Source organism: Chelon labrosus (genome assembly GCF_963514085.1).
Source record: "Chelon labrosus genome assembly, chromosome: 2".
Lineage (NCBI taxonomy): Eukaryota > Metazoa > Chordata > Actinopteri > Mugiliformes > Mugilidae > Chelon > Chelon labrosus.
The window spans coordinates 20619390-20631128 of NC_140338.1; the positions used below are offsets into that span (position 1 = coordinate 20619390).

The 11739-nt window shown below is 43.3% G+C and overlaps 2 protein-coding genes across 2 annotated transcripts; one reads left to right on the forward strand and one right to left on the reverse strand.

Moving 5' to 3' along the window:
* Positions 1 to 1271: 1271 nt before the first annotated feature.
* On the forward strand, positions 1272 to 2542 carry LOC311498242 (uncharacterized protein; the record flags this gene model as incomplete). Its single annotated transcript, XM_084558756.1, has 2 exons — positions 1272 to 1743; positions 1873 to 2542. Exons 1-2 carry the CDS (start codon positions 1670 to 1672, stop codon positions 2540 to 2542), a joined length of 744 nt encoding a protein of 247 aa, XP_084414882.1. The 5' UTR covers positions 1272 to 1669.
* On the reverse strand, positions 1898 to 9622 carry zfp91 (ZFP91 zinc finger protein, atypical E3 ubiquitin ligase). The gene is made up of 12 exons (XM_084558689.1): positions 8519 to 9622; positions 8182 to 8219; positions 7397 to 7513; positions 7096 to 7132; positions 6821 to 6931; positions 6637 to 6729; positions 6334 to 6525; positions 6200 to 6250; positions 5922 to 6000; positions 5044 to 5158; positions 4824 to 4923; positions 1898 to 4732 (listed from the first exon to the last, which is right to left on the reverse strand). Exons 1-12 carry the CDS (start codon positions 8929 to 8931, stop codon positions 3730 to 3732), a joined length of 2349 nt encoding a protein of 782 aa, XP_084414815.1. The 5' UTR covers positions 8932 to 9622; the 3' UTR covers positions 1898 to 3729.
* Positions 9623 to 11739: the final 2117 nt, after the last annotated feature.

An 11739-nucleotide genomic window follows, 5' to 3' on the forward strand; every position in this document is an offset into this window, starting at 1 on the left:
ATCAATGTCAAATTGGAAAACTGATCTGTGAACTGATGAGGTGGCCTGAGATATAATGTGCCTTCAATTTACAATACAGTCTTCTGTGCCCAAGAAGTTTCACCCCCATTCATTCCTTGAGACTGGAGACCCTGATTGATAATAGGTCGTCAGAGCACCACTAATTAGAGTAAGAGGACCAGAACAAGCATCTTCAAAAAACTCCAGTTGATTTTTTTTTTATTTATTTATTTTTTAAACCTTTTTAAACCTTGTTGTTCAGTAAAACCAAGGAGATGGTGGTGACTTATTCCAAGAAGCAGAGGGACCTGACTACAGCAGCCACCACCATCATCCATGGGAAGCCAGTGGAGCTGGTCGAGGAGTTCAGGTATCTGGGCACCATCTTTGGACAACCTGCTGAAATTTTCCTCCAACACCGAAGAGACTCTCAGAAGGTACCAGCAAGTCTCTACCTCCTGAGGAAACTCAGCTCCTTTGGAGTCAGCAAAGACATTCTACGGACTTTTTATTACAGTTTTATTGAGAGCATCATCACCTTCTCAATAACCTGCTGGTTCCACTGCATCAGCCTCCACAACAGAAACCGATTGCAGAGCACTGTTTCGGTCTGCTCTAAGATCATTGGCCTGCCTGTAAGAACTCTTACTCACATTCATGACCAACAGACACTCAACTTGGCAGTAAAAATCACCAAAGACCCCTCACGCGTCCTCCACTCAGCATTCCAGTGGCTCCCCTCTGGACGTCGTCTCTGCTGCCCTGCCTGCAGGACTCAGAGGAGAAAAGCCACCTTCGTCCCCAAAGCCATCCTCCTCCTCAACTCCTCCCCACACACACTCTCTCTCTCTCTGACTCTTCTCCAGCTCACACACAACCATAGTACAGTCAACCTCCCCTTGCCCCACACCCCCACACTCACATACCAGAGGCTCTTGGTTGTTTTTGGTTGTTTTTAATTATTACCCATTCTACCTCGGCTATAACTTGTAAATACATATTCCCTGTAACTACTGTTTACTGTTTATACATTTGCACTTTAGTCACTTTACTTATACTTTGTATTTTGTATTTTGTTCTGTTCCTGTTTTTTTTTTTTTGCACCTTAAATGTCTGTACTTGCACGTTAAGCTGCTCACTGTGCCTTAAATTGCCCCCCAAGGACAAATAAAGTTTTCTGAACCTGAATCTGAATCTTTTTGAATATGGCTGACAGAGCACCTTCACAGACATACAGACTTATAATTTAGAAGTTTTTCAAACATGATAATAACAGCTTCTAATAACCAAAAAAGTATAGTGACAATGTTAATCCCTTATAGCCTAAACACAGAAGATATTCAGCAGTTTTGTCAAATAGAGTTGAGCCTGATATTTTTTTTGCGGATGTAATACCCCTCCTGTCCTGAAGGTGTCCCCGCAGCAACACAACAGGAGTGGTGGCTAATGTCAGGAGCTAACTCTTTGACTGTATATGCTAGAGCTAACATCAGAGAGAGGGGTTTGCTTAAAAGAGGAAGTGGTAATGATTCAATGGTGTTTTTGCATCGGTGCATTATTTTCACAAGTTAATCTCTTTATCGGAACAGTTATCCAGGAATACAGTTATCTTTATATCTGAGAACAAGCTGTTAAGCTAACTAAGCTAGTTAGCTTCGGTGTTAAAGGTATGAACTCTCTGGTTGGCTACGGAGTGTCCTCTGACTCTGACAGTGATGGAGATGTAAACAACGGCAGAGCTGGGTAAGTAGACGCTTTAGAGAACAACTGTTACTGACCACGAGTGGTTAAATGCCAGTAAATTACAATATACTCATTTACTTGGGATATTAACTTATCTTTCTTCTGTTACTCTGTTTGTTTTTATTCTAGCTCTGTTGAGAAGGTGTCTGATGAGACAGCAGCTGTCAGGAAGACACGCAACTTTCTGCTGGAGTCTGGTTCTGCTTCCAGTGATTCAGGCGGCGAATCAGAGCCAGAGGACGAGGATCCAGAGCCTGGAGTATCACCACCAACACACCCACACGCCCCAGCATCGTCTGCAGCCTCTCAGCCCGTCCTACCAGCTCCTACCCTGGGATCTAAGCTACCCTCTCCTCCTCTGAACGCCTCTTCTGACAGCAGTGTCTTTGCCAACCCTTTCAAGGCTCAGGCAGAGCAAAAACTCAGCGCTCTGCAGAAACACGTCCCCCTCACAATGCAGGCCAAACCCTCCCAGATAGGCGGCAAAAGGATGTGCGTGTCATACAGGAAAGACGGGAGGTGTAGGTTTGGGATTAAATGCAAATTTGCTCATGACAGTGACTTGCAGACCCCGGTTGTTCCCGGTTCCTGTCAGCCTCCAGGGAGCGAAGAAACACCGGCGCTAACTAAAGCTGGAGGAGGATCCCAGAACCTCCAGCAAGAGACAAAGGAAGAAGAGTCGGAAGGGCAGCAAATGAAGAAGAGGAGGGTTGGACTGAGTAACACCTTGATTCCTCCTAAAAGAGCTATGAAGCAGTATGCTGTTCAGAGGGACAGAGAGCGGCTCCATATGTCCTGAGGGATGTTTTTTATTAGCTATGATGCTACTACTACAGCTGTACTGTTTAGTAGTGAGGTGAAATATGTTCTCTGAGCATGTGTGTGTAGATTTTTGTACATTATAGAATCAACTATTGACTCACAACTAAATTACATTATATTTGTCAGATGTTGTGGTCCGAGACTACTCAGATTTTTATTTTCCAACCTATATACAGAGAGGACATTGTGGTTCAACATGTGGACAGAAGGAGCCGGGACGACTCTTTACTACTAAACTTGCTTCAAACAGTCAATGAATACACTTAAATGTTAAGACATTTATTTACATCTTATAAATGGACAGTTTGTGTTTCCTCTAGCACACGTGAGACATCAGTGAGTTGTCGACATGTTATTATAAGGTTTCTACATAGCTCTGCTTATCAAATTAAAATACACTTCAAAGATTATTGTAACATCAGTGACTGTGCTTGCTGTTATTTAAGGTGTTCATATGTGATTAGCAGGGTCCCAAGTCACACTTGGACCCGGGACTTTTGTGAGAGTGAAACTACACGAGTTATTATTCCTTCAACTAAAAAAAAAAAAAACCTTTTCCTCAAACTGCTGCACAAACATTATTGAAACAGGTTTAATGTCTCTAAAATACGCACGTTCTGAGACGTTTTATAGGCCAGTGAAACATTTTTTTCCCTCCAGATTTTGAAATATTTAATCATTGTGAGATTAGATCATTTTCTTTTAAACTCCCTCAAATAAAACCTTTTCACAGTACATCTCACCCCACACACACTAAGAAAGTTTAGAGCTTTCTAACGTGTGGTCTGTGTTTAAATCTAACATATAAATTAAACAGATTTATTTCAGTAGGAACTTTGTTTAAACCACACATCAAGTCATTCGATGTGCGGTATATTACTGAGAGGTATGTTATATTATTGCATAATAGCAACAGCTTTGCAACATAACCTCATAATCAATTTACACACTCAGAAACTAGTTACAGGACTGTTATGTACAAAGGCAACAACTTACACATACAAACACATACATATCTTTCCCTGATACACATATTCTAAAAAGCTACCAAATATGACAATGAATGAACAGTACGTAATATATTGGTGATCCTACATTTACCTCAAACAGGTCAAGACAGTACAAACTGCTGCTATTTTCTGTTTTGTGTGCATCGTCCTTGTTTTACAAGAGAGCCTGCTGCACATGTCTCTCAGTGCCATCAGCCAGAATTTCCCCTTGTTCTGTCTGCTCCCAGACCACACCGTCCTCCCCCACAACCTCGGTCTGCTGAAGGGAACCCTCAGGTGGAGAAGAAGAAGAAAGCGCCCGATTGTCCAGAATAAAGCTGCCGCCGTTGGTGGAGGCTGAATGCTGGGGTTGGGACAGGAGTGGAGGGCTTGGGGCTGCTGTCTGCAGGGCCTGAAGCTGCTGAGAGGTTGCGAGAATGGGGATCTGCTGAATGTGGGTCTGAGACTGGCTGACAGGCTGGAAGGTCATCTGAAGGATTTGTGTCTGTCCCTGGCTCTGCTGCTGGGAAGAATATGACTGAAGAGGCTGGAGCTGAGGTTGATGCTGGGTCACCACTGAGCCAGAGTGGAGGGTCAGTTGTTGGATTTGGGTTTGTTGGGGCTGCTGTGACTGCTGAGCAGTTTGCACAAACTGGACGGGCATCTGGAGCTGGAGGTGAGTCTGCTGTTGGTGGTCAGCCGGGGAAGGGGGGTCGATGGGGGACAAGGCAATTGTCACTGGCACCTGCATGGTATGGAGGTTCGGATCTTGTCCCAGTAAAACAACCTGGTGACTCACTTGCTGGGCAACCTGACCCATCTGGGACACCTGAGCCACATGCTGCCCAACCTGGCCATCCTGGCCCAGCTGATCCACCTGGCCATCCGGCCCAACTTGGCTCACATCCAGGCTGGTGACCTCTGCTTGCATGGGGTTTCCCGGCAGCTCCAGCAAAGAAGCAGGAGTGGTGATGAGGGCGCCAGCATTGGCTGCCAGCGCCTCAGCGATAAGCACCTCTGGGTGACTCTTGGCCTTATGTGCCACTACACAGTCCTTCTTCTCAAACTTCTTGCCACAGATGGAGCAGGAGAACTGATAGGTGGCATCAGCGTCATGCTTCTTCATGTGCCAGTTCAGAGATGCCTTCTGGCGACACGTGAAGCCGCAGATCTCACACCTTTTGACAGAGAAGAAAGGGTGAAAACATTTACTGAGAGGAAAGAAATCAGCATTGTGAGGAAACTGAACAAACACTGCTGAGCACTCACTGTAGGGGCTTCTCTCCCGTGTGTATCATGCGGTGCACTGCCAGGTTGTGGGAGCTCTTGAAGGCACGAGCACAGAACTCACAGATGTAGTCCCTCTGGTCTGGAATTACAAAACACTCAAATATACATGTCTTCACTGTTTACGTTCATTATTAATTACAGCTAGAATTGATTAAAGATCGAACCTAATGCATGTTTTATGTATGCACTCTTTGTGTACCTGTGTGGTGCTTTGCATGGCGCAGCAGCTGCTTCTGTAGGCGGAAAAGCCTTCCACAGGAGGGGTGAGGACAAACATACTTCTTCTTGAGTAAGTGCTGATACTTTATATGGTGCTGGTTGGCAAAACAGAGAACAGATTATCAGTGATGGTTGGATGGAACCGTTAAAAGACTGAAAACTGTGGGTTATCTACATGTTTAAGTGTATGTTTTATTCTATTTATGGGTTGACTGCAATAAACTTTGTGAAGATTGAAAAGGTGTTCACAAGTTACCAACCATGATAACATCACGCGTAGTCAAACTGAAGCAGGATTATCATTATTATTTCTTCATATTTCCTTTTTTGAAGAGAGCTTACATTAAGACCGCCCATAGCCTTGTGATTAATATGTGATTTTTGCACGGACAAAGGATCTATTCTGTCATTTGTGGTCTTTGGTTCTTTGTGAAATAACAATGCTCATAATATGACCCAACCCCTAACTGTTCTTGTTAGCAAACTAACTGAAATGTACAGAATGATTTATTAACCAAGTTGAATTCACAAGGATGAAAACAAAAACAAACCAAAGAAACAGTCAGCTAGTTGCCTATAGCCCAAATATTAGTCAGACTGTCTAACTCCTCTGTGGAGGTTGAACTGTTTCCTTATGAATTTAACATTTCATCATAATTTCTTGGTGGAAAAGAGCTTGGATCCATGTAAATTTGACCCAGAACATCAAAAACTAAACTTAAAACAGGAAAGTTAAAGAAGTCACCATGTGATGTTTTTTTTTTTTAAATCAACTGAATCAGGTTTCCACCAACTATGCTTGAAATGAACGGCTCACAGAAGCAAACGACATGCAGTGGGATTTGTGTCGAGACAAACCTGCAGGTAGCGAGGATGAGCCAGCACCGTCCCACATCCTTCCATTTCACAGCGCACATATTGCACTGGGGGCTTCTTCCTGTGCGAGCAAAGACAAATATTAAATATGTCTCCACATCCTTAGTGATATCTCACATGTACAAAATCCACAGTAATACTACAATAATCACTGAGGGCTAAAATATACGTAATTCCTGGAGAAAATGCTGACATAATCATTTATAACATTTTATTATTGACTTGAGATTATAATGACCCAACCAAGACATCTGCTTCACCTTCTCTTTGGTAGCCGTGGCGTTTTGTCATCTTTTTTCCGGCGGCCTCTCCTAACACATAGACGACAAAAAAAAGTTACATAACGACTCCTGCTTAGAACATTTCCTACGTGAAGCACTCGGACGCCACTTACTTCCTAGGTCCATCCGGATCCTCCACTACTTCCTCTTCCAGCTTTACCTCCTCTTGCACACTCTCCAAGCTGTCTGAACCTTCTACTTTTATCTCTGCAACCTCTGCAACCTTGTCTTTCCTGGGTGCCTTCTCTTTTTCCTTCTTCTCCTTCTGTCTAGGAGGAGCTCTTCGCTTTGGTTTAGGGACATCCCTGAGAAAAGAGAGACACACATTGTTCACAAAACTAAACATGAGCTAATGCAAACAGAAGAGCAATGACAATCCCGCTTACACACACACACACACACACACACAAACAAACCTTTCAGCCTTCGGGTCGTAGCTCGTGTCGTTCAAGTCGTCTCTAAAGGGAACGTCTTCATCACTGCTCATCGCTTCTTCCTCCTCTACGCCGCTGAAAGCAACAAATAAGTCAATAAAAATCACTCAAACTGCATTCTATACTTTCTGCACGGGGTCCAGTGATGCGCTCGAGATAATCGTACCTCTGACTCCGTGGCTGGTAGTTGAGGTCACTAGGGTCATCCTGAAGAGAAGGGTCTTCATCATCCAGGGCTGGTTCAGCCGCATCCTCACCATCCTCCTCTTTCTTTTCACTGAGGGATGAGTGTGAAACTCAGCAGTCATCAAAACACAGCACCAAACCCTCATTTAGTCTCACACTTTTACAACAAGTACGTTAAGAAGAAAAAGGCATATGCCTTTAAGATACGATATAATTATCAAAGCCGATTCTTTTTTGAGGAACAAATATACTTACATTTCATACTTCTCCTTATCATTTACCTCTCCTTCCACTGATAGACGAAGAACAGAGAAAAAACAAAACAAAAGCTCTGTTAGCACCTTCATACAACGGATAGGCTATGATTGTTTTATTTTTCCTACAAATAATCTATAATTAGTCACATGTAACCAGAAGTCATTGACAGTTTTCTACTGAATAAATAACAAACAAACTCAACAGCAGTGTTTCTCTTCTTTCGCGTCTGCGTGGTTGATTTGTGAATTACAGACCCACACACTAGACAAGACCAGCTCATTGTCAACAGGTTGCTCACCAGCTGGATTCTCCATTCCAGGTTCGGTCTTACACACCGGCTTGGCAGAGCCTCGGGCGGCCCTGCCAGACGGGGGCTTGGCGCGAGTCTGGGCTGGGGGACGTCTGGAGGGATGAGCTGGAGTGAGGGAGTAAAAGCATGCAATCAAACACACTGTGTGCCTTGAGGTGTGAAACAGGCGTAATGCAAGGACGCACAATATTTCTATTTGAACTACACACGTATATATACACCGATTAGGCATAACATTATGACCACCTTCCTAGTATTGTGTAGGTCTCCCTTGTGCCTCCAAAATAGTTGTGACTCATCAGAGAATGGACATGGGCCTTCTGAGGGTGTCCTGTGGTGTCTGGCAACAGAATGTTGTTAGTGGGGGCCTTTGGGTGCTATGGGTTGAGGGGAGGGGCCTCTGTGGACCAGGCTTCTTCAGTTTGGGTCAACACCTTGCGCTGTTTTTCATGTTTTTTTAGTTGTTCCTAAAGGATTTTGTGCGTGTGTGTCAGGCTGCATCCTGCTGGGGATGACTGCTGTCATCAAGGAGTGTCATTGCTATGGGGTGGGGGTGCCTGGTCCGGACTAGGTGGGTGGTACATGTCTAAGTAACATCCACAGGAATGCCAGGTTCAAAAGTTTCCCAGCAGAACATTGAATTGTCACAAGATGGTCAATGTTATTCAGTTCATCTGTCAGTGGTCATAATGTTATGCCTGATTGGTGTATACTGATTGAGATTTGTCCAAATGGCATACTAATAGTTTTTAATGCAGCATTTCACTCATTACCTTGCACATCAGTTGCAGGTTTCTTGGGATCTTCTGAACTGCAGAAAAAAAGTTTAAAAAAAAGATGTGACTTTTCCTCCAGCTACAGAGCAACACAGCATCATGGCTCATATCTCCACTAAGAACATTTATCAGTAGATGCATGGACAAAACATATGGAGGTATTTACAAGCCAGGTAAGTTTTACTCCACCCTTCCCAAGCAGACAGCAGAAAGGGGACGAGCCACGCTGAAGGCGTGCTTTTGACAGGAACTGACCCCACAGACACACGTTGAATGGCTCATTATAAACAAATGTGGCGGTCTATTAGCGAGGACTGTTCAATTAAAAACTTACTCTGTGCCTTGAAGGCTGTCTCCCGCGACACCTCCTCCGGCTTCAGCCGAACCCGCAGCTTCTGAATTCTTCTTCCGCCGGGAGTTGGAAACTTTCCTCCGCTTGGTCGCTCCGTTATCCGGGCTCGGTTCGTCTTCGTCGTCGTCGCTCTTGCTGTCCTTCAGCCAGGCCGGTACTGCCCTGGTTGACCTGTCTCTCAAAACCCGTCCTGAGGTCTGAGGGCTAGACGCAGCGCCGTTAACGTCCGGTAACGGAGCGGAGACGCCGGACCTAGGGCGGCCTGCTGCCCGCTCTCTGAGCGCCCTCCGCGGTGTACCGGCTGTACTAGCGGCCGGGGTCTGCTCCGCGGCCTTGTCCTCCGTCGCCTCTTCACCTTTATTTACATCCCCGGCTCGGTCGCCGGCCGGTTCCATCACCGTGAGGACACTTCAGCCGACCTCGGATTCCGCTTAAAGTCAAGCAGGTTTACTTGCAAATTGAAAAACTGACCACATCTGCATTAAAGCCGTTTTGATTACAAGCGGCCTTTAACCAACAGTGGTGCATTTTTCACTTGGCTTCGTCGCAAATTAAATGCATGAATTTATTGATTAGAAACTGAAAACTTTTCTTAATTATCTATTCAGCAATAAACCGATATAATTTTAAAGAAGCAGACACTATTTTCTCGTTCTTAAAGCTATAGTAAACCTACTTATTCGCCGGGGCCTTGAGCGCAACCATTTTGTGCGCTTTGTTGCGTCTCCTTTAAGCCAAATATAAACTGAGGCTACGTTCAGGAGCGGCAGCGCCTTTCAGCGGCTCCCACAATCATCTGGATGTACCCCTGTGCCTTGTACAGATGGAGTCTGCCGAGTTGTAGCGTTTATAGATCTGCGAAGGCAGCAGCCGCCGCGCAAAGGCAGCAAGCGCACGCATGACCGTGAGGAATCATGGGAAATGTAGTGAAAATCAGATCAACGCAGTTTGAAAGTAGTTTTGAGGATATTTCTGTTTTTTTTTTTTTTGTTTTTTTGTGGAAGTGCTTTTATACATTAAAAGCAGGAAATAGACACAACGTTTCAGTCAGCATTTTGATTTAATTTTCTGTTATTATTATTATTAATAAAATATAGTGGAATAGTAGAAACTATTCCCATGCATCCATCCTTTTTTTACCAGTAGAAATTACTTTTTTTAGTCTATTTTCTCAATATTACTCCAGTATTTGTGTATACCATGCTAATTATAGTAATAAATTAATGATGGCTCATAATAAATGGTGATATGCTCAATACACTATAGCACATATTCTTCTGCTATTTGCGGAATTAATTTTTCAGCTGAAATATTATACTAAATGTAATTTGCCTTTTGCAATTTTTTTTTTTTTTTTTTTTTTTAATGCAATCCGCGCCAATGACTGTGGAACAACATGGCTGCCACCAAGAACCTGCACTGACTGGTCTGGTCTGAACAGTCAGTGCTGCAGGCTGCCATGATGAGACGCATTGGCCACCAGATGGCAACGTTATAACGCACATAAAGTCCAACCTTCTCCTGTCACCCTTTGTAGATAAAGCAGGCGTTGGTTGTAAAAGAAGTATGTAGGAGATAATATTCCTGGCTGTAATAATAGCTGTAAAGTTTTTATCAGTCATCAAACTGTGATGCCATAGTTTGATTGGAGCATATCAGTCTGGTGATTTTGTGGTGAAACTCACCAGACTGATGCAACTAATGACATTAATCGTGCTCCATAAGCGACCTCTGAAATATCACTACATGATGGCTTAATAATAATCACACTTTTTTTTTCTGTCCTTAATTGTTTTATGAAATTAAAGTAAAATTTTTAACAATAAGTCTGGAGTTTATCACTGTGTACCTGAATGCAGAAGCAGCGAGTGCATTAAGAAATGTCTTTGTGTGGATGTGATCCCACTTTATATGGATACACTGCTAATGACTGAGTGTACCACAGACGGTCTATGCAGAATAATATTAATACATCAGGCATTATTCTACCCACGCCTAAAAGTTAAGATAATTGTTTGTTTTCATTCTAATCTTGGAACAGGTGACTATTTGGTTGAAACATAGCAGACTCTCTCCTCTATGTTGTTCCACATCATTGTACCATATCACTGTTACTAAAATCCACCCCGAACCGCTCGCTGCATGAGGTACAGCATGTTTCTGGAGTAAAGTTGACCTGCCACGGGGAAATTTATGAAACATTGTCCAAACGCCGTGCTCCTTCTCTTCTTTTCTCTCCACCACGACACATTGCTTAATAATAGCTCATGTATGAGGTCAAAGATGGGTTTCCATTGACAGAAGTCAAACTCCTCTGCCTCCGGAGCTGTCTGACCCTCTTAACACTTTCCAGTGTTAAGCAGTTTAATCTGAAACTAAGGCTGACATCTTCTTTCGTCTTTAGTGTGGGACATTGGGAACCATGCAGACAAAATGACTGACAACAGCATTGCGTCCTTTGAGAAAATGCTTTATTTATCTATCACTATAAATATGACAATGCAGGAAAGGGTTTTTTTAAACAAACCTTCAGATAGAAAACAGCCTGCATAGGTTTACAAAGGCATAGCAAAGGGCACATCTTGGCAATAAGGCACACACTAGAAATAGTATAAATGGTAACACCTATATAAAACTAGGCTTACGCTGCTCCACGCCACAGACACAAGGATTCCCTCCTACCGCTGCAGTGTGGAGGAAATGCAGGTGATAGAAAGTAAAGCAGGTGTTCTGAGTGGAAGGCAGAACCAATACGACACTGTTTTCTGCTATTTGGACGCATGCAGTTTGGATGGCACCTAAATCATTACTTTTAATGGCTTAGCCAACAACACTGAGGTGCGGAGTTGCAACACCTCCAGCTCAAAGTGCCACTGGGTTGTAACACCTTACTGGGCCGGTTTTATACTTTGAAACTGAGAAAATGTAGATGAACGTCAAGGTCTTTGTGTTCCCACTCAAAACACCCAAATCCAGTTCATAAAAGCAAATTAAAAGCAAGTAAAACAAATACATTATTAACCATGACTGTTTAAAAACTATTGGACACTTTGGCGAAAGAAAAAAGGAGAGAAAACACTTTTTTCTACTTTTTGTTACTCTGACTTGTGTCCCTAAACAAGATGTAAATACAGAAAAGAAACATGTTTTATAATATATTATACCTTTTCTTCTCACTTCATACACAACACATGTAATGCATA